The sequence below is a fragment of the Balaenoptera ricei genome, chromosome 17 (assembly GCF_028023285.1).
Source record: "Balaenoptera ricei isolate mBalRic1 chromosome 17, mBalRic1.hap2, whole genome shotgun sequence".
Taxonomy (NCBI): Eukaryota; Metazoa; Chordata; class Mammalia; order Artiodactyla; family Balaenopteridae; genus Balaenoptera; species Balaenoptera ricei.
In genome coordinates this window covers 65,087,285-65,106,472 of record NC_082655.1, presented here as the reverse complement: position 1 = coordinate 65,106,472, position 19,188 = coordinate 65,087,285, and the positions used below count along the sequence as shown (strand labels likewise).

Below are 19,188 nucleotides of genomic sequence, written 5' to 3'. Positions count from 1 at the left end.
GAACTCTAATGAAAAACTGATGAACTCATAAAAGTGCTAACAAAAGATCAAGATGAAAAAAAAAAATTAATTACATGGGACTGAGTGAACTGATGAGGATGAGTATAATTTTTGTGACTTTCTGTCTGAATTAAAAAAAAAAAAAAAAAATTCCACAAGGACTCAGAGGCAAAGAATATACAAATCAATTTTCACTGCAAAGTAAAGGCGCTGTTACAGTGGAGGATTACTGGACTGAATGTCAATACTATGACATAGTATGAGTGTGTTTCATGTTTGGTAATTGCAATCATTGTTGCTTTTGTTGTGGTCATCCATGTACAATGCTTGGTGTCAGTCGATTTATCTCTTGTAAAAATAAAATACAGTGTGTGTGTGTGTGAAAAAAAAAAAAAAAAAACTGGGTTTTAATACAATAAATAGAAAATGTAAAATGATGAGCTAAAGATGAAATAAATAGCATGTCAAATGTCAAAAAAAAAATTGGGTTTTAGGCTTTTTTAAAAGCTAGTCTATTGTATGCCGTTATTATAGTGTGTAGCTCTTCAACAGTTTCAACTGAAAGCTTATGTTTGCCAAGGGCTTTCCATCTTGACAAGCCTTAAACTCCCTTCAACTCCCACCTCTGTCTCCCCAGCAAATGCTAAGTTCTGAAATCTCTGCTCAGTCCTTTAGCCTCCAAGAAGCTATTTTCTGCTTCATGTCCTAAAATATTACCCAGCATACATGTCACTTAGAAACAGGCAAACACCTGTTGGGGAATTTGCTCACAGATATTTGGGCTCAGTTCTCTGCATTTATTCCTTCAGAATCTCAGCCTTTTGAGTTGGAAATGATTGCTCTTGACACCTGAAAACATTGTTTTTAAAATACTTTTATATTTTTTTAAAAAATGTTTTTACTGTATATTAATATATATGTAATATATTACTTTTATACTTATTTTATATATCATAAAATATATTTAAATTATTTTTTATGATTAGCTCTTATGCGAATTCTTGTTAGTAAAGTTGGTCTGGTATAAGTTATTCCATCATAATCAGAGATGGAAGTTTTCTGGGCCATTTTTTTGAAAGGTGTGACCACATGATCCCTTCAAAATTTAAACCAGATCACATTAAAATCATTCTTTTGTTAAAATCATGTAATGGCTCCTCATTTCAATCAAAGTTAAATATAAAGTCCCTTTCAGGGCCCCACATGGTCAGATACTCCATTACCTTTCTTACCTCATCTTCCACCCTCTGAGATTAGCCATACTTGACTCCTGATGTTTTTTCCAACAGGTCAGGTACCATCCTGCCTTGGGACCTTTGCTGGCCCCAAGAGAATAACTTTTTCCCAGAGTTTAACTCCCTCACCTCTTTCAAATCTTTGCCCAAATATTACTGTCACCCACCCTATTTAAAACTGTAAATCATCCTTCTCTCCCCAGATCTCCTGATCTACCTTACCCTGTTCTATTTTTTGTTGCTGTTTCTACTGCACTTCCACCTTTTAAAATACTATGAATTGGGCCTTCCCTGGTGGCACAGTGTTTAAGGATCCGCCTGCCAATGCAGGGGACATGGGTTCGATCCCTGGTCTGGGAAGATCCCACATGCCGTGGAGCAACTAAGCCCACGTGCCACAATTACTGAGCCTGTGCTCTAGAGCCCGCGAGCCACAACTACTGAGCCCACATGCTGCAACTACTGAAGTTCATGCACCTAGAGCCCGTGCTCTGCAACAAGAGAAGCCACTGCAGTGAGAAGCCCGCGCACTGCAACGAAGAGTAGCCCCCCGCTCACCGCAAGTAGAGAAAGCCTGCGCACAGCAATGAAGACCCAACACAACCAGAAATAATAAAAATAAAATAAAATAAAAATTTTTTAAATAAGTTTAAAAAAAATAGTATGTATTTTAATATACTGTGTGATGGATTTGTTTATTATATTTAATGTTTGTTGGCTGTATTCTCTCACTAGAATGTAAGCTCCACAAGGGCAGGGATCTGTGTTTTGTTGAGAGACGTACTCTAAGCCTAAGAACTAGAACAATGAATGGCACAGAGTAGATGCTAAATTCATGTTTGGTCAATGAATGAATGAATGAACTGCCTTCTTATATGACTCTGAAGGAAAAGCAACAAGTATTGATATTTACTGAAGACTCCATATGTTGTAGGATTGGTACAGGCACTACAGAGATACAAAGGTGAATAAGACATAGTACCCAGCCCAAAAGAACCATAAAGTTGGCCTACTGGAAAATAGGCAGGCAAATATTCATTTGGGCCAAGATGCAAAACAAATGTCTTTTGTTCTAATTAACATTTATATTTTTATTTCATGTTACCTGTTGATTACAGAAGTTGTTTATAGCTTATGGAAATTCAGATAAAGGAAATATCCAAGAAGTTCATGAACATTTAACTTTATGAACTTCCACAGACTAACTTACAAAGCTGCTAACAAATCAATCTGACTGCCACTGACAATCTCAATATAAGTCTTACTTAGTAATTTTCATTTTTGTTGTTTGTTTGGAGGTGCTCTATTAACTCCATTACTCCATAAGTGCAAAATCATGGAAGTGATGAATGTACTATAAGAAGACAACTATGATTATGACAAAAATTAAAAATAAGTAAGGTTTAAAACATGTTATGCTGGTAAGGAAATAACTGTTGTGCACAGGTAAAGGATGAAACGTTTGATAGTCTGAAGGACAAGTGACAGATAACACATAATGTTAAAGATGTGATGCTTAAAACAGTGGTTCTCAATTGAGGGTGATTTTGCCACCCCAAGGACATTGGGCAACATCTGGAGACATTTTTGATTACCACACCTTGAGAGGTGCTAGTGGCATCTAGTGAGTAAAGGTCATGGATGTTGTTAAACATCCTACAATGCACAGGACAGACCCCCACAGCAGAATTATCCAGTCCAAAATGTTAATACTGTCACTGTTGAAAAATCCTATTTAGATAATAATCAACAGAAGGTAAGAAAATATAATGACAAAATGAAAAATGTTTGACTATACAGCTCAAGAATCTTCACCATTGACTTTGGGTAAAATTACTTCAGGAAATGGCTAAGAATTTATTGGAGAGCATAAATGCTAGACAAATGCACTATGTCACATGCCATAAATAGTTCTTTTAGTATGTCGCCCCATGAATCTGTAACACGTGAAGCAAGGAATGAGGCAGTAAGTATAGATATCAGAGCTGCCAGGAAATTCTCCAAAATCTTGTAGGCATCATTAAAAGTGTAACTAACTGACTCAACAGTGTCTGTTTTTGAAAAACAAAATTCTGATTAAATGTATCAGAAAGGTAGGAGAAAAAGATGATCTAGCCTACCTTTTGATTTCTCCTGAAGTGGTGCCACAGTACATGTTGGCTTAGTCTTCTTTAACCTAAAATTATAGATTATCATAAATTCACTCTTACATAAATCCAGGGTACATTATTTTTTTTAAATACAGTAAGAGATAAGAAGCTTGCTTTCAGTGAAATTCACTTGTTGAAGGACATCATATGAAAATTAAATAAACGTTAAGGGAAGGAAACTCCTTCCATCACAAATAATCCAATCAGAAGCAGATATGAACCAACTCACTATCTCAATTTTTGTTAATAAATTTTACCAGTGGATGAGTGTTAGGTCTGACTTTTCCCACCTTTATCTTATCACTAATCATGATTCAGGAAATGCTAGAGGAAGGGACTCAAGATTAGATGAACAGAGTATCTAGATAGGCCAGATACCAATTATCAGTTATTTGTGCTCTTTTTACCTATTAATTACCACAATCTGAGTTTTGTCATAATTAACTTTTGTTCCTATTGGAATAGATCTAGATAATGAGTAGGTTATTAGAGGAAATATGTCACGATTGAATCTGCTGTGGGCGAGATAACCCATAAGAATTCCAAATTTCTTGTAACTTCATTAAACTTTAGAAGTCAGCTATAACTTTTTTTTTTTTGTTCTCTATTCAATCAAAACATATATTAGTTCTTAATCCATGTGATACAGTTTAATGAAGTCAGCTTACACGGCTGCTTGGAGGTATCCTAGCAACTTATTACCATGGCAACATCACATTTCCTAGTTGTCAAATATGGGTACAGTCAAGATGAGCCGACCTAGTATTCACACTGAGGTTTGGAACTCAAGACCAGCCTTAATGATTGTTATGTGATAAGGTTTTAGTGGTCCCTAGGGACACTCCTCAGATTCTCTTCCACCCACTGACTGATAACTGAAATTCTATGATTCATCTCCTTAGCGTGAAGGGCTTCTTGTCCTTCAAAAAACATAGAACATCCATTTTTTTAAAACAGTGTCTAATATCAGAACAAATATCTTTGCGTATTGGCTGCATGGAACTTTTAAAGATAACACTGGCGAGTTGAGAGGTCATGTTGCTTCAGTTTCATGATATTAATTTAAGGGAATTAAACGCACAAATCATCGTTTCAGGTCTGCTAGCCTGCCAGCTAGAGGCAGTTTGTCATACCGCAGGATAGTCAGCTGTAATTTTTAAATGCACTTCACCTCTAAGACTATTTTCAGTTATATTACCAAAGTATGCCTTGAGATTCAATGAAAAATTTTATCATTTAAGAAATTTAAAAACACATTAAACTTTTATCAGAGTTTTTAAATCAAATATCCACATATGGAGATTAAAAAAAAAAAAAAAGGATACGGGGTTATATACAAGACAGACAAAAATTAGTACTTCCCTGCTTTGCCAAGACTGTTCTTTCACAGGGCGTTGTTCAATATGCAGAGGAGAATAAAATACTTGTAGGCAACCCGACATGTTCTCAGTAGAATGGCTAAAATAAAGACGCAGGGAAAAGAACCAACACTTACGTTCGCCAAGCAGTTCATAAGCAGTGTGACACTCAGCCACCACTCTTCCACTTTGTGTCTGAAGAACACTTGTCATAACACGAATATAATATAGTCAAATTATTCTTCATTAAATTAAGTAAATTCACACTCAAGTCAACATAAAATGTTAAGGGATCATTTCACAAACAGCCAAATTGCAAATGAAAAAAATAATGAACTGAAATTGGATGAAAAAGGAAGCAAATTGAAGACTTAAAATCTAGAGGCCCAATGGGTTAATTGTTGGTGCTTTCCGGGTTTCCAGTTTCTTTAAGATGATCATATGCATTGAAAGAAGGGTAGCAACACTGGTCTGTACTGAGACAAGTCCATAGCCATAGACAGCCCTACATACTTTTGCCCGGAGGTCAAGAGTGAGCTGAGCGTCAGGGATACAGGTGTCTCGGTAACAATGGAAACTCACTGTACTTAAGTAGGTTTCATATTCATGTTTCCAATAGTGTCTCTTCTTTCTACATCCCTGCCATCCCTCCTCTTTAACTGCTACCATCTACTCCACTAGCAACTCACAATCTCTCTTCCATCATCTCTGATTCTGCCTTATTTCATCATAACCTCACTTCAGAAAGAGTAATTTTGCTTTTTATATTTTTATAGCTTGACAATCTGTCCTCGAATGATATTAAAAATGATGGGAAAAGCTTTATGTATGTTATTGTTCATTATGGTGTTATTTGCAAAACCAAAAAACGGTCAAAGCAACTTGAAAGTCCAACAATAGGGAAATTAAATAAAATTAAATAAACTATGGCTCTAACAATGAAATATAATGTGGCCAGTAAAGACTCTTTGAAGATTATGTCGTAACATGAAAAAAATGCATACGTGTAATATTAAGTAAAAAAGGGCAGAATAAAAAATTGTAAGTACACTAAAACCACAACTCCAATAAAAATCCAAAATGAAGGAGGATAGAAGAGAACCTCCAACAATAAAAATGGATATGTTAGGATGGATAAATTATCGAATAATTATTTTTATTTTTTCCCCAAATTTTCTACAAAGTTCTTATTTATTTTCATAATTTAGATGTAAACTATCCACAACTTTTCATTTTCAGTATATTCTAATTATTTATTTATATTACCAAAATTTGTTTCCAGAGTAATTAACAAGACCAATAATACTAGTGGAAAACTCAAGAAATATATTCTGAAATTCCAATATGTGTGTGCTATGTATAACTAGATGACTTCAAAGCACACTATGGCAGGAGATAATATGAAAATATACATCCTCCCCTAAAGAGAGTTACAACTCAGACTGCTATAAATGCTTCATCTTTTTTTAGGCTGGCAAAATGAATTAGTACTAGGCATTCAATAAATACTTGATGAATAAATAAATAAATCAAAGCAGAAACCAAATAGGATATGAGACTCTCTTACTAACTTACAGGTCCCTTTGGAGAAAGAAGTTTTCTTTTAATGCTATGTCAGGCAATCTGATTTATAGTAGGAAAGGTGTTTATCATAATGTGTTTAAATGCCAGTACTCAAAGTCAATGGGACTTTTCTGGTTGATAAACTCATTTCATCTGATAGCAATGCAAGGTCTTCATTAGGCTGACATCTCATTCAGGATCTCCCCTCACACCACTTCAGTCAAACTAGAAATGAAACACAAGGTTCTCTATTCAGGGTACAGAAACCTGTTAATATTGCAAAGAGTTCATTTATTTATATTGCTAAAAATTCCAATATTCTCTTGAGCAATCTATGCTAGAGCAATAAAGATTTTTTTAAGTCCTTAAATTCCTTCTGGCAATGTCACTTGAAAACAGAAAAAAGTACCTACTGGTCAAACTGAATAAAATCGCTAATTGAGATTTTTAAAAATTAAATCCTTTATGCAAAAAATAGTAGGCAAGAAAGAATTAGATTCACCTCTAATTCACCTCAGAAAAACCTCTACATTCAGCAGTGTTACTGTAAATAAATATTCAACAGAAGAGAATCGAAAAGAAATGACCTACCTGACAGGAGGCATCTCGGTATCAGCATGCAGGGGTCTTTTATGAACCGCTAGCGGAGTGGAACTTACACTTTTCTGGCAATTTGGCAATCCTGGTAAATATGGCATTTTGACACATTCTTTGAATTCTTCTAGACCAAATGCTGTGGTGTATTCTAATTAAAAATAGTATAATGACCATCTGTATTACTTCTTAATTAAATGTATAAAATTTTTTTTACTATATACTAAAATGTATAATAAATATACCAAATCAGTCATTCAGAAAATAAAATTAAGCTACTGTAATTGAGCTAGCATCTTTCCCAAGAGAATACCTTTCAATTCCGAGGATGGGGATTGCAGGCAAGAGCTGATTAAGGGGCTAAGAACTATTAGAAGAAGGAAGAAGGCAGCTTCACAGATCTCCCATAGTCATCACTGTCCCTCATTATTTTGTTTAATCAGAATTCCCAGAACATCAGATACATTCACATTGAAAGACAGATTAAAAGCACTTTCAAGAATCTTTTAATATCTGTTACTTTAAATCCTTTCACCTTCCTGCTTTTGTGTAGATAATCAAGAGGTACAAATGCATGATTATCGGAGCTAGCAGTGAGAGAGAAAAGAATTCCATTTCAGGCATTGATTTTAACTCTCACTCTGCAAAATCCCACATCAAATCTACAAACAGCAACATCTGAAGCATCAGGAGGGCTTCTTCTACTGACCTCAGGTATCACTGGTATAAGAGGTTGTTCAAATTATTCTTTTTTTAAAAAAAACTTCAAAATGAAGACAGTAAATGGAAAAAGAAGATTAAGAGATTAAAGGTTTGGATGATTTTTAAACAGAGAATTGTTTTCTAAGCTTTCTCTACTAAGTAAATCTAGCATAGCAATAGAAATAGTATTTAATGGGACTAGAGTAATATTAAATGCTCAAAATGCTATTTTTCAACCTTTGATTATTCTTTTTTGGAAAAAATAGTTTCTCTTGATCAAAATCATGTAGAGTTTCTTTTCAGTAATTAGATTTGGAGGTAGGAGAACAGATAAACTGGTGTATCTTTAATAGGAATCTAGTAAAAACGTCGAAAAAATACAGTAACACACTCAAAACCAGGAGTGATGAAATGGCTGGGGAGTTTGAAATTTGCTGTTTTCAAGAATTCTATCTCCATTAATAAAGCCAAAGGCAAAATTCAGTATAAACAAGAAATACAATTATAATTTGAAATTAAGGGGGAAAGTTATTACACTCATATACAAGTCAAAAGTTCTGAAATTAGTCTTTATTGAGCAACTATAAGATATAAGATATTTTCCACATAGCTCACTCAAAAAATAAAGTTTGGGTTAGAATTATTAATACAAAAAGGTGCTGTTAAAGATTTGGGTTTCTTAAAATATAAATACCAACTTGAGGTATTTAAAAACAAACATGACTTACAAAAAGAAGTATGATCCAACAGAGGTAGCAGTGCACTGATATCAAGAGTAGTTCTTTAGAATTTGTTTTTTATCATGAGTTAGAGAATTACCTTAAGTAAATTATTCCTAATCTGCTTCCATTTTTCTTTTCCATAAGCCTACGGTATTATACTTCTTACCTAAATGTTACAAAAATTATTTAATGTCTCTTGACTGATTAAAAAAGTACATGTAAATTCAAGGTACTACTTCTATATTTTTGTAAGTAAAATAAGAGTAAAATGAAGTTACCTTTCCTCATCTTTTGTGTTTCTAAAACTGCTTTCCTCCAACTTCTCTCAAAAAGAAAACAACTGTCAAGGGAATTTCTGGTGACATTAGAAGGTTCAAATTTGATTTCAGGAGGCAGCATTGGCATTTTTTCTTCTTTTTTCAACAGTGCTGATGAAAGTAAGATGCTGCACCAGATTCAGGACACAAAATACAGAAAAACAAATTGTTTTCCATCTTACAAATTAAATACTAACATAGATTTAAATGAAAAGTTTACTTATTACATGTAAATACATATTCTTGGGATTTTAAAGCAAGAGGCCTTTAAGAACATAGCTAAAATAAATTGTAAGACTTTTTTCTTTTAAATATTTTATATTTTAATGAATTCTTTCAAATTTGAGGTTACAGATATTTGGCAATATAAAAAAATCTAAAGTTCAACAGCAAATTATCATGTACATGACAATGTAATGCTTAGGATTCTCTCAAAAATACTACCATTATGCACCATGACCAAGTGAGATTTATCTCTGGGATGCAAGGATGGTTCAACATACAAAAATTAGTTAATATGATATACCACATTATAGAATGAAAGATTAAAAAAATCACATGCTCATCTCAATAGATGCAGAAAAAGCTTTTGATAAAATTCAACATACTTTCATAATAAAAACTTTCAACAAACTAGGAACTGAGAGAAATTATCTCAACATAAAAAAGGCTATATATGAAAAGCCCATAGCTAACATAATCAAGGGTAAAAATTGAAAGCATTCCTCTAAGATCAGGAGCAAGGCAAGGATACCCACTCTCACAACTTCCATTCAACATAGTATTGGCAGTCCTAGCCAGAGCAATTAGAAAGAAAAGGCATCTAGATTGGAAAGAAAAAAGTAAAACTGTCCCTGTTTTCAAATGGCATAATCTTATATATATCGAAAACTCTAGACTCCACAAAAAAATGTTAGAACTAATAAAGGAATTCAGGAAAACTGAGGGATACAAAATCAACAAACAAAAGTCACTTGCATTTCTATACACTAACAACAAACTATCTGAAAAGGATATTAGGAAAACAATCCAATTTATAATAGCATCGAAAAGAGTAAACTACTTAGGAATAAGCTTAACTAAGGGAGTAAAAGATTTGTATGCTGAAAAACTATAAAACATTGATAAAAGAAATTAAAGAAGATGCATACAAATGGAAGACATCCCATGCTTATGGACTGGAAAACTTAATATTGTCAAAATATCCACATTACCCAAAATGATCTACAGAGATTCAATGCAATCCTTATCAAAATGCCAATGCAAAAGAATTAAAAATTTTAGTAAAAACAATTAAAAAATTCATATGGAATGTAAATCAATGAATTTAGAACACTCCCTCACACCATCCACAAAAATAAACTCAAAATGGCTTAAAGACTTAAATATAAGACATGACACCATAAAACTCCTAAAAGAGAACATCGGCAAAACATTCTCTGACATAAATTGTAGGAGTTTTTTCTTAGATCAGTCTCCCAAGGCAATAGAAATAAAAGCAAAAGTAAACAAATCAAACTCATAAACTTTTGCACAGCAAGGGAAACCATAAACAAAACAAAAAGACAACCTACAGACTGGGAGAAAATATTTGCAAATGATGCAACCGACAAGGCTTAATTTCCAAAATACACAAACAGCTCACACAGCTCAACATCAAAAAAACAAACAATATGATTAAAAACTGGGCAGAAGACCTAAATAGACATTTCTCCAAAGAAGACATACAGATGGCCAACAGGCACATGAAAAGATGCTCAACATCCCTAATTATTAGAGAAATGCAAATCAAAACTACAATGAGTTATCACCTCACACCAGTCAGAATGGCCATCGTAAAAAAAGTCTACAAATAATAAATGCTGGAGAGGGTATGGAGAAAAGGGAACCCTCCTACACTGTTGGTGGGAATGTAAATTGGTGCGGTCACTATGGAAAACAGTATGGAGGCTCCTTAAAAAACTAAAAATAGAGGTACCATGTGATCCAGCAATCCCACTCCTGGGCATGTATCCAGAGAAAACTCTAATTAGAATAGATACAGGCACCACAATGTTCATAGCAGCACTATATACAATAGCCAAGACAAGGAAGCAACTTAAATGTCTATCGACAGATGAATGGATAAAGAAAATGTGGTAAATATATATACAATGGAATATTACTCAGCCATAAAAAAGAATGAAATAATGCCATTTGCAGCAACATGGATGGACCTAGAGATTATCATACTAAGTGAAGTAAGTCAGACAAAGACAAATATTATACCATATCACATATGTGGAATCTAAAAAAAAGTACACATGAACTTATTTACAAAACAGAAACAGACTCACAGACATAAAAAACAAACATATGGTTACCAAAGGGGAAGAGGGGGGAGGGATAAATTGGGAGTATGGGATTAACAGATGCCCACTACTATATATAAAATAGATAAACAACAAGGATTTACTGTATAGCACAGGGAACTATGTTCAATATCTTGTAATAAACTATAATGGAAATGAATTGAAAAAAAAGAATACAGATATATACATTTACATGTATAACTGAGTCACTCTGCTGTACACCTGAAACTAATGCAGTATTGTAAATCAACCATACTTCAATTTAAATAAATAAATAAATAAAAATTAATATGGATCCCAAAGGACCCCAGATAACCAAAATAATCTTGAAAAAGATGAAAGTTGGAGGCATCAAACTTTTTGATTTCAAAATATGTCACAAAGCTAAAGTAATTAAAACAATATAATACTGGCATAAAGACAGACATATAGGTCAATGGAACAGAATAGACTCCAGAAATAAATCCATACATATACAGTAAACAGATTTTTGACAAGAGTGCCAAGAATACACAATAGGGGAAGGATAGTCTCTTTAACAAATGGTGTTGGAAAAACTGGATATCCACATGCAAAAGAATGAAGTTGAACCCTTATCTTACACCATACACAAAAATAAACTCAAAATGAATTAAAGACATAAACTTAAGACCTGAAAGTATAAAACTCCTAAAAGAAAACATGGGGATTAAAGAAGGTGTGGCCAAGATGATGGAGTAAGAAGATCCTGAGCTCAACCTCTCCCACTGACACACCAAAATCACAACTATTTACAGAGCAACTATTGATGAGAAACACCAGAAGATTAGCAGAAAAAGATCTACAATTAAAGATATAAAGAAGGAACCACGAGGTGGGTAGGAGGGACAGAGATGTGGTACAGTTGAGACCCCATAACCCCAGGTGGGTGACCCACAAATAGGAGGATAATTACAGTTTGCAGAGGTTCTCCCCAGGGAGTGAGGAATCTGAGCCCCACATTGGGCTCCCCAGTGTGGAGGTCCTACACCAGGAAGATAAGCTCCCAGAATGTTTGGCTTTGAAGGCCAGTAGGGCTTAAGTTCAGGAGAACCAGAGGGTTGTGGGAAATAGAGACTCCACTCTTAAAAATCTACACAAAATCTCACACATCCAGGACCCAGGGCAGAAGCAGTAATTTGAAAGGAGCCTGGGTCAGATCCACCTGCTTATCTTGGAGAACCTTCTAGAGAGGCAGGAGTCCCCTGGAGCTCACCCTGGGGACACAACTGATGGGAGCTATTCGGGGATGCTCGTTCTACCACAAGGACAGTGGTGCTGGCAAGTGCCCTTTTGGAGTCCTTCCTCTAGTTCATTAGCACTGGGAACCAGCCCTGCCCATCAGCCTTTTGACATCACTACTGGGACACCTCAGGCCAAGCAACTGGCCAGGCAGGGAAACAACCTCACCCATCAGCAGGCTGACTGCCTTAAGAACCCCTGAGCCCACAGCTGCCCCAGGACCCGGCTGCACACACCAGCATACCAGCATTAGCCCTGGGACCAGCCTTCCCCACTAGTGGGCAGGCACCAGCCCCAGGACCCCAGGGCCCTGGTCCAACCCACCAGCGGGCCAACACACCAACCCTGGGACACGCAAGGTCCTACAGCCAGAGACCCCAGGACCCAGCTCTGCCCACCAGTGGGCCAGAACTAGGCCTAGGACCCAGACTCACCCACCAGTGGGTGGGCACCAGCCCCAGGATCCTGTGGGCCCCAGCCTGGCCCACCAATAATTCTAAAATGTATACGGAAGCACAAAAGGTCCAAAATAGCCAAAATAATCTTGAGAAAGAAGAACAAAGGTGGAGGTATCATGCTCTCTGACTTCAGATTATACTACAAAGCTACAGTAATCAAAGCAGTATGGTACTGGCACAAAAACAGACATATAGCTCAATGGACCAGAATAGAGAGGCCAGAAATGAGCCCACACTTATATGGGCAATATGCTATAAACATGTAGGTGAAAAGCCCAGAAGGCTGCTTTTTAAAAAGACGATTCTTACCTCTTCACATATCTCTATTCGCCTGGAGAACAGAAGGGGGAACAGAAGAGCTAAAACCTTTCAGCCAGCTCTTGCCTCAGTTAGTATCACTACAGAGTGGGCAAGCAGCCTTCTGGGCTTTTTGGCTACATGTTAATAGCATCCTGTCATTCTCTTCACAGCACTTATCATAGTTTATAATAATGTATTTATATGTCATTATTTATTGTCTGTCTCTGACACTGGTATTGAAATAAAACTCAAAACTCTATTTTGCCAGCTCTTTAGTTTTGCAAACAGAATCCCCTAGGATCTGTTCCCGACCTACCTTTGCAATCTTGTCACTAGACAGTTCCCCCTCTCCCATACTCTAATTCAGGGGTCAGCAAACTGTCCCCAGGTCAAATCCAGCGTGCTACCTATTTTAGTAAGTAAATTCACACTGGAACACAGAAACAAATGTCCATTTGTACATATTTTCTATAGCTTCCTTTGGCCTACAAGAGTAGTTGCAACTGAGACTCTATGGCCCACAAAGTCTAAAATATTTACTGTACCTATTTTACTAAAGTTTGCCAGCCTTGGCTCTAATTCATTCAACAAGCATCTACTGAGTACTTACTAGGTGTTATGCTAGGTGAAATTTCTGAAATTTAAAATATATATGTTATAGGAATTCTACTTTCTTTTTCAATGGATCATACCTTGAGGTTCATGCACCCTATTTTAGAGGCCACAGCTATAAACAGTGGGAGCTGTTGAAGGACTAGACCTAAGATTTTAAAATATTGCTTTAACTTTGGCAATATTAGAAGACAGATGGGAATGAGAAGGCCAATTAGAAAACTATTACAATTGTTTAGGTGAATGGTAGTGAGGGCCCAAACCAAGGAAAAAGCAGACTGAGACACAAACTGGATAGAGGTTAATGTGGTAGCATCTAGAGGACCTGGGAACTGTATATGACTGGCACCATTCACGATGTTAAGAGTTAGGGATGAGGAACCAGCTTAAATGAGAAGAGAAATTCAGCTGTGGATAAAATGAGCTCAAGGTACATGTGGTCCAGAGGTGGGAGTGGGTTTAGCCAAGAGATACAGATTTAGTAGTCATCAGCATAGTTAAAGTTCTGAGAACAGATAAGGCTGTCCAGGGCTAGTGGAGGGTATAAGTGAAAAGTTAAGAATAAGAGCAAGTCCAAGGGCACCAATATTTGAGGGACAGGCAAAGAATAGGTTGACCACAAAGAAGATGGAAAAGGAATGGTTAAAGAGACAGAAGAACCAAGATGGGGTGCCGATAAAAATCAAAGGCAAAGAGAGTTTTAAGAAAAAGGAAGCAGTGAACAATTTCATTAGAGAACGACAATGTCTAAAGAGCTATATTTAAACACGAGAGACTCTTGAGCATGGGTATAGTATTTTGAGGATGAAGACAATTAAAAAAGAGACACTGAAAACACAGAAGTTGCAAATAATTGATTAAGCATTTTCCTGGGGGAGATGGAAGAGTAAGAATCAAGAACATCTGCTTTTTAAAATCCAAGATAAAAAATAAAATGTCATCATTAAACAATAGCAGACAGAATAAGGAAACAGAACCAAGAAAACAATAAATATATATTACTTTGTTAGGGCTACAATAAAAAAGTATCACAGACTGGGTGGCTTAAAAAACCAGAAATTTATTGTCTTATGTTTCTGGAGGCTAGAAGTTCAAAATCAAGGCATCGACAGGGTTGGTTGCTTCTAAGGGCTGTGAGTGAAGGATCTGTTCCAGGCCTCTCTCCTTCGTTTGCAGATGACTCCCTTCCCCCTGTGTCTTCACACTGTCTTCCCTCTGTACATATTTCTGTGCCCAAATTTCCCCTATTTATAAGGACACTGGTCATATTATATTAGGGCCCACACTAATGACCTCATATTAATTTGATTACCTCTGTAAAGACCCTATCTCCAAATAAGGTTACATTCCAAGGCTGGGGTTAGGGCTTCAACATATGAATTTGGGGGGCGGAGGCAGAGGGGCACAATTTAACACATAACACATCACAGCCAATATAAAATATGTGTTGGAGACAATTAAGAAAAAAAACGCTACTTAAACAAGCAGACATAGGGAATTCCCTGGCGGTCCAGTGGTTAGGATGCAGCCCTTTCACTGCCAGGACCTGAGTTCAATCCCTGGTTGGGGAACTAAGATCCTGCAAGCCACGTGGCACAGCCCAAAAAAAAAAAAAAACAAGAAACAAGCAGACATAAGAATGTATTCACTCCTACCAAACCAATTACTAAAGTAAAAAAAAGAAAGGATAATACAGCTATAATTGGGACCTTCACAATTCTACAGTACAATAATGACTATTGATATTCATAGCAATGTGAAGGAAAGATTCTTAGAGGTCTTTATCAATGAGAAGGCTAAGTTCAATAATATTTTAGTGTTAAATGCATTTACTATACATGAATCCTTTAAAAATTGGAAATCCATGGTAGCTCCTGTATTATTATTATTTTTCTTAACAGCTTCACTGAGATATAAATCACATACCATACAATTCATCCATTTAAAGTGTACAATTCAATGGTTTTTAGTATATTCACAGATGTGTACAACCATCACCACAATTTTATTTTTTTTTTTGTTTTTTATTCTTGTTTTTGTTTTTTTTAACATCTTTATTGGAGTAGAATTGCTTTACAATGTTGTGTTAGTTTCTGCTGTATAACAAAGTGAGTCAACTATACATATACATATATCCCCATATCCCCCCCCTCTTGCGTCTCCCTCCCACCCTCCCTATCCCACCCCTCTATAGCTCCTGTATTATTTAGCTTCAAATGACAGAAAATCCAAAACAAGTGGCTTAAACAAGAAATTTTCCCTTAAATAAAAGCTTAGACAGACCCCCCTCTCCCCCCACAGGGATGGTGCCAAGGTATCAGGGACCCAGGCTCCTTTTATCTTACGGCTCCACCACCCTGAACATACAGTATCTACCTTCAGAGTTCAAGATGGCTGTTTGAATAAATGAACATTCATATCAGTGCTGATGGGAACAAGTATTATCATGTGGAACAAAAAGATACAGATCTAACATCAATATGATAAGTTAAAAACCCCAAAGTCCTAAATATGAATTGGAAGTATCAGTATAAGACTTTTATCTTAAAAGGAAAAAAAATGGTGTTTCTTAGCTCTGTCCACTGAACCTAATAACTAGATTGTGGGCCCATTCCTGACTTAAAAAAAACCCCAAAAACTAAAAACAGCTAGGGCCCCTTGAAGAAATACTTAATTCCAGGTCTGTGACAGGAAATGTACAAGATGAACCTAGTACATCTTTTCACTCCAGAAATCTAGGAATCTAAGATGACTACAATCACGGTAGTCACCAACTTGAAGAGAATCCAACTAACCAAAGCTAAGAGTATAAATATTAATAAGATATTAACTGTAATGAATTGAAATATATTAAATATGTATATGTTATATGAAATATACTTGGAAGGTACACAAATATATTAAATATTTATAATGATACTTTAAAAAAACAACACCTCACTCATCATCTTCGGAGGGTAATAAAGAATCAACTTGATTTGAAACCTGGGTCATATAAGCAAAGAATCAAGCATTTATCCACATGAATGATGATAGGGAAGTTTCTCTTCACAGAGTATCCCAGCTACTAAATGAAGAAATGATAGTATTACAGTGTTATAGTCTTGCAAATCTTAATTAATTAACGGATCTTGGCAACTGTGATGGTTAATTTTATGTGCCAACTTGGTTAGGCTCTAGAACCCAGCTATTGAATTAAACACTAATCTAGGTGTTGCTGTGAAGGTATTTTGTAGATGTGGGGAACACCTACAGCCAGTTGATTTTAAGTAAAGGAGATTACCCTCAAAAATCTAGGTGGACCTTGTCTAACCAGCTGAAAGGCTTTAAAACAAAACTGAGTTTTCCCTGAGGAAGGAAATTCTACCTCAAAACTGCAATATTAATTCCTGCCTGAGAGTTTCCAGCCAGCCTGCCCCCATAATCCCCATAAGCCAGTTCCTTGAAATCCCTCTCTCTCTCTCTCTCTCTCTCTCTCTATATATATATATACACGTATATATGTATGTGTGTGTGTGTGTGTGTGTGTGTATATATATATTTCCGGACAGATACAGCAATGTTTATCAAAGGCAGCTCTTGCCAAAACAAACAAACATGATGCTGACCAAGACTTTAGATCTAACTATCAATTTAGAAAAAAATATAGAGCACAAAGGAACATATTAAATGGCATCACAGGGATGCAATCAGCAACTAACAGATTGTGCAGTTTCGACTTGTGACAAATAATCTTGTTCTTTCAACCAATAAATTGTTATAAATAAACAGAGAGATGGGAGGGATAATATATAGATTAACAGAGACAAGACATAGCAAACAGTTGCAATGTATGGACTTCATTTGGATAAACTGTTAAAAAAAAAAAAGAAGATACTTTATGAGACCATCATGGAAATCTGAGCACTGACTGGATCTTTGGTAACATTAAGGGATTACAATTAATGTTTTAAGGTGTAATAGTGGGTTTTGTTTTGAAAATAGTGGTTTGCGTTTTTAAAAGAATTCTTATCTTTAGAGAGACGTACTGAAATATTTATGGATAAAATGATAAAATGTTTGCGATTTGCTTCAATACAACAGGTGTGAGAGGGCGAGGGTGGTGGTGAGAGTAGAGATGAAAGAAGGTCAGCTGTGAGTTGCTAACTGTCACAGCTCAGGGGCTGGGACACTGGATTTTATCATCCACCACCTTCTACCTTTGGATACGCTGGGCACTCTCCACGGTTAAAAAAATACCAAACTGAGCTCCAGCTTACAGAGAGAAGGAAGGGAAGAGAGGGAGGCATTCTCCCTCTCTTTAAAGTCACTTCTCGGAAGTCACACACACACTTCTGCTTACATCCCATTGGTCAGAACGTAGTCACGTGGCCACAGCGAGCTGTAAAAGGAAGTGATAAAATATCTTCCATTCTGGGCATCATGTACCCAGCTGAAAAATCAGGGGTCCTTTTACTAGAAAGACGAGGGAACAGGCGCTGTGAGAAAACTTTAGCAGTCCTGCCACACTGGCTAAGGCAAAATATCTATTTAAACATGTGAACATGTCTTTCCCTCCCTCCATGTCTGATAACATAATACAGGACCTATTTAACAATGGTCCAGCAGAATTTGAGCAAAAGGTATCAGAGTATGACAGATTTTGGGTCGTTATGTCACAACTCTTTAAAAACAGACAATAAGTCGTTGCTCTCCTAAAATTTAAAATCAAGATGAAAACTTATCAGTTAACTACAGGTCAAATACTACTACAATAACCCACATTGTAACCATAGTCTCTGTTATAATAGAGAATTTTTCCAAGCCCAATAGAAAAATTTGAATAATCCATACAGTAGAATCTATATTGATGGTAAATAGTGGCAAAGCCACAACATCCCCCTCCATTAATGTGGGCCACAGACTCTTCCAGGGACCCTGTCACATGATAAATTCATCCATCCATCAGACCTTTCCGAGGACTTAATATATGTAAGTAGGGGCTTCCCTGGTGGCGCAGTGGTTGAGAATCTGCCTGCCAATGCAGGGGACATGGGTTCGAGCCCTGGTCTGGGAAGATCCCACATGCCGCGGAGCAACTGGGCCCGTGAGCCACAACTACTGAGCCTGCGCGTCTGGAGCCTGTGCTCCGCAACGGGAGAGGCCGCGACAGTGAGAGGCCCGCGCACCGCGATGAAGAGTGGCCCCCGCTCGCCGCAACTAGAGAAAGCCCTAGCACAGAAACGAAGACCCAACACAGCCAAAAATAAATAAATAAATAAATTTATTTTTAAAAATCTATATATATATGTAAGTAGATTTAAAGAATGGTCTACTAAGTGTTCCTCTAGATCTGCCCGCATGTACTACTGCCTCTTTCAATGATGCAACATCAACAATCCAGCTCATTAAGGATCACATGATACAACCACTTAATACAGCACCTGGAACGGAGTAGGCATCAGAAAGCTTTAGCTTTTACTGGATTATTCTTTTAAGATCAGCACTACTCAGCATTTTAAACATACTGCTTTTTTAAAAAATTAAGAATGTATTATATTTTATTTATTGATTGATTGGCCACTCC

At 36.3% G+C, this 19,188-nt stretch overlaps 1 protein-coding gene across 9 annotated transcripts in view; it reads right to left on the bottom strand.

The window, feature by feature from the left end:
* Window positions 1–19,188, bottom strand: part of C17H8orf89 (chromosome 17 C8orf89 homolog) — a 114,107-nt gene that overhangs the window by 86,737 nt on the left and 8,182 nt on the right. For 7 of the 9 annotated variants that reach the window (XM_059901646.1, XM_059901644.1, XM_059901642.1 and 4 more), the window contains exons 2-5: window positions 8,603–8,769; window positions 6,898–7,051; window positions 4,750–4,843; window positions 3,356–3,413 (exon numbers count right to left, since the gene is read on the bottom strand). In XM_059901646.1, coding sequence (XP_059757629.1) covers window positions 3,356–3,413; window positions 4,750–4,843; window positions 6,898–7,051; window positions 8,603–8,729 — 433 coding nt within the window. In that variant the 5' untranslated portion in view covers window positions 8,730–8,769. Of the gene's footprint in view, window positions 1–3,355; window positions 3,414–4,749; window positions 4,844–6,318; window positions 6,532–6,897; window positions 7,052–8,602; window positions 8,770–19,188 lie in introns of those variants that run through there. The other 2 variants (XR_009498450.1, XR_009498451.1) reach the window with 2 other exon arrangements.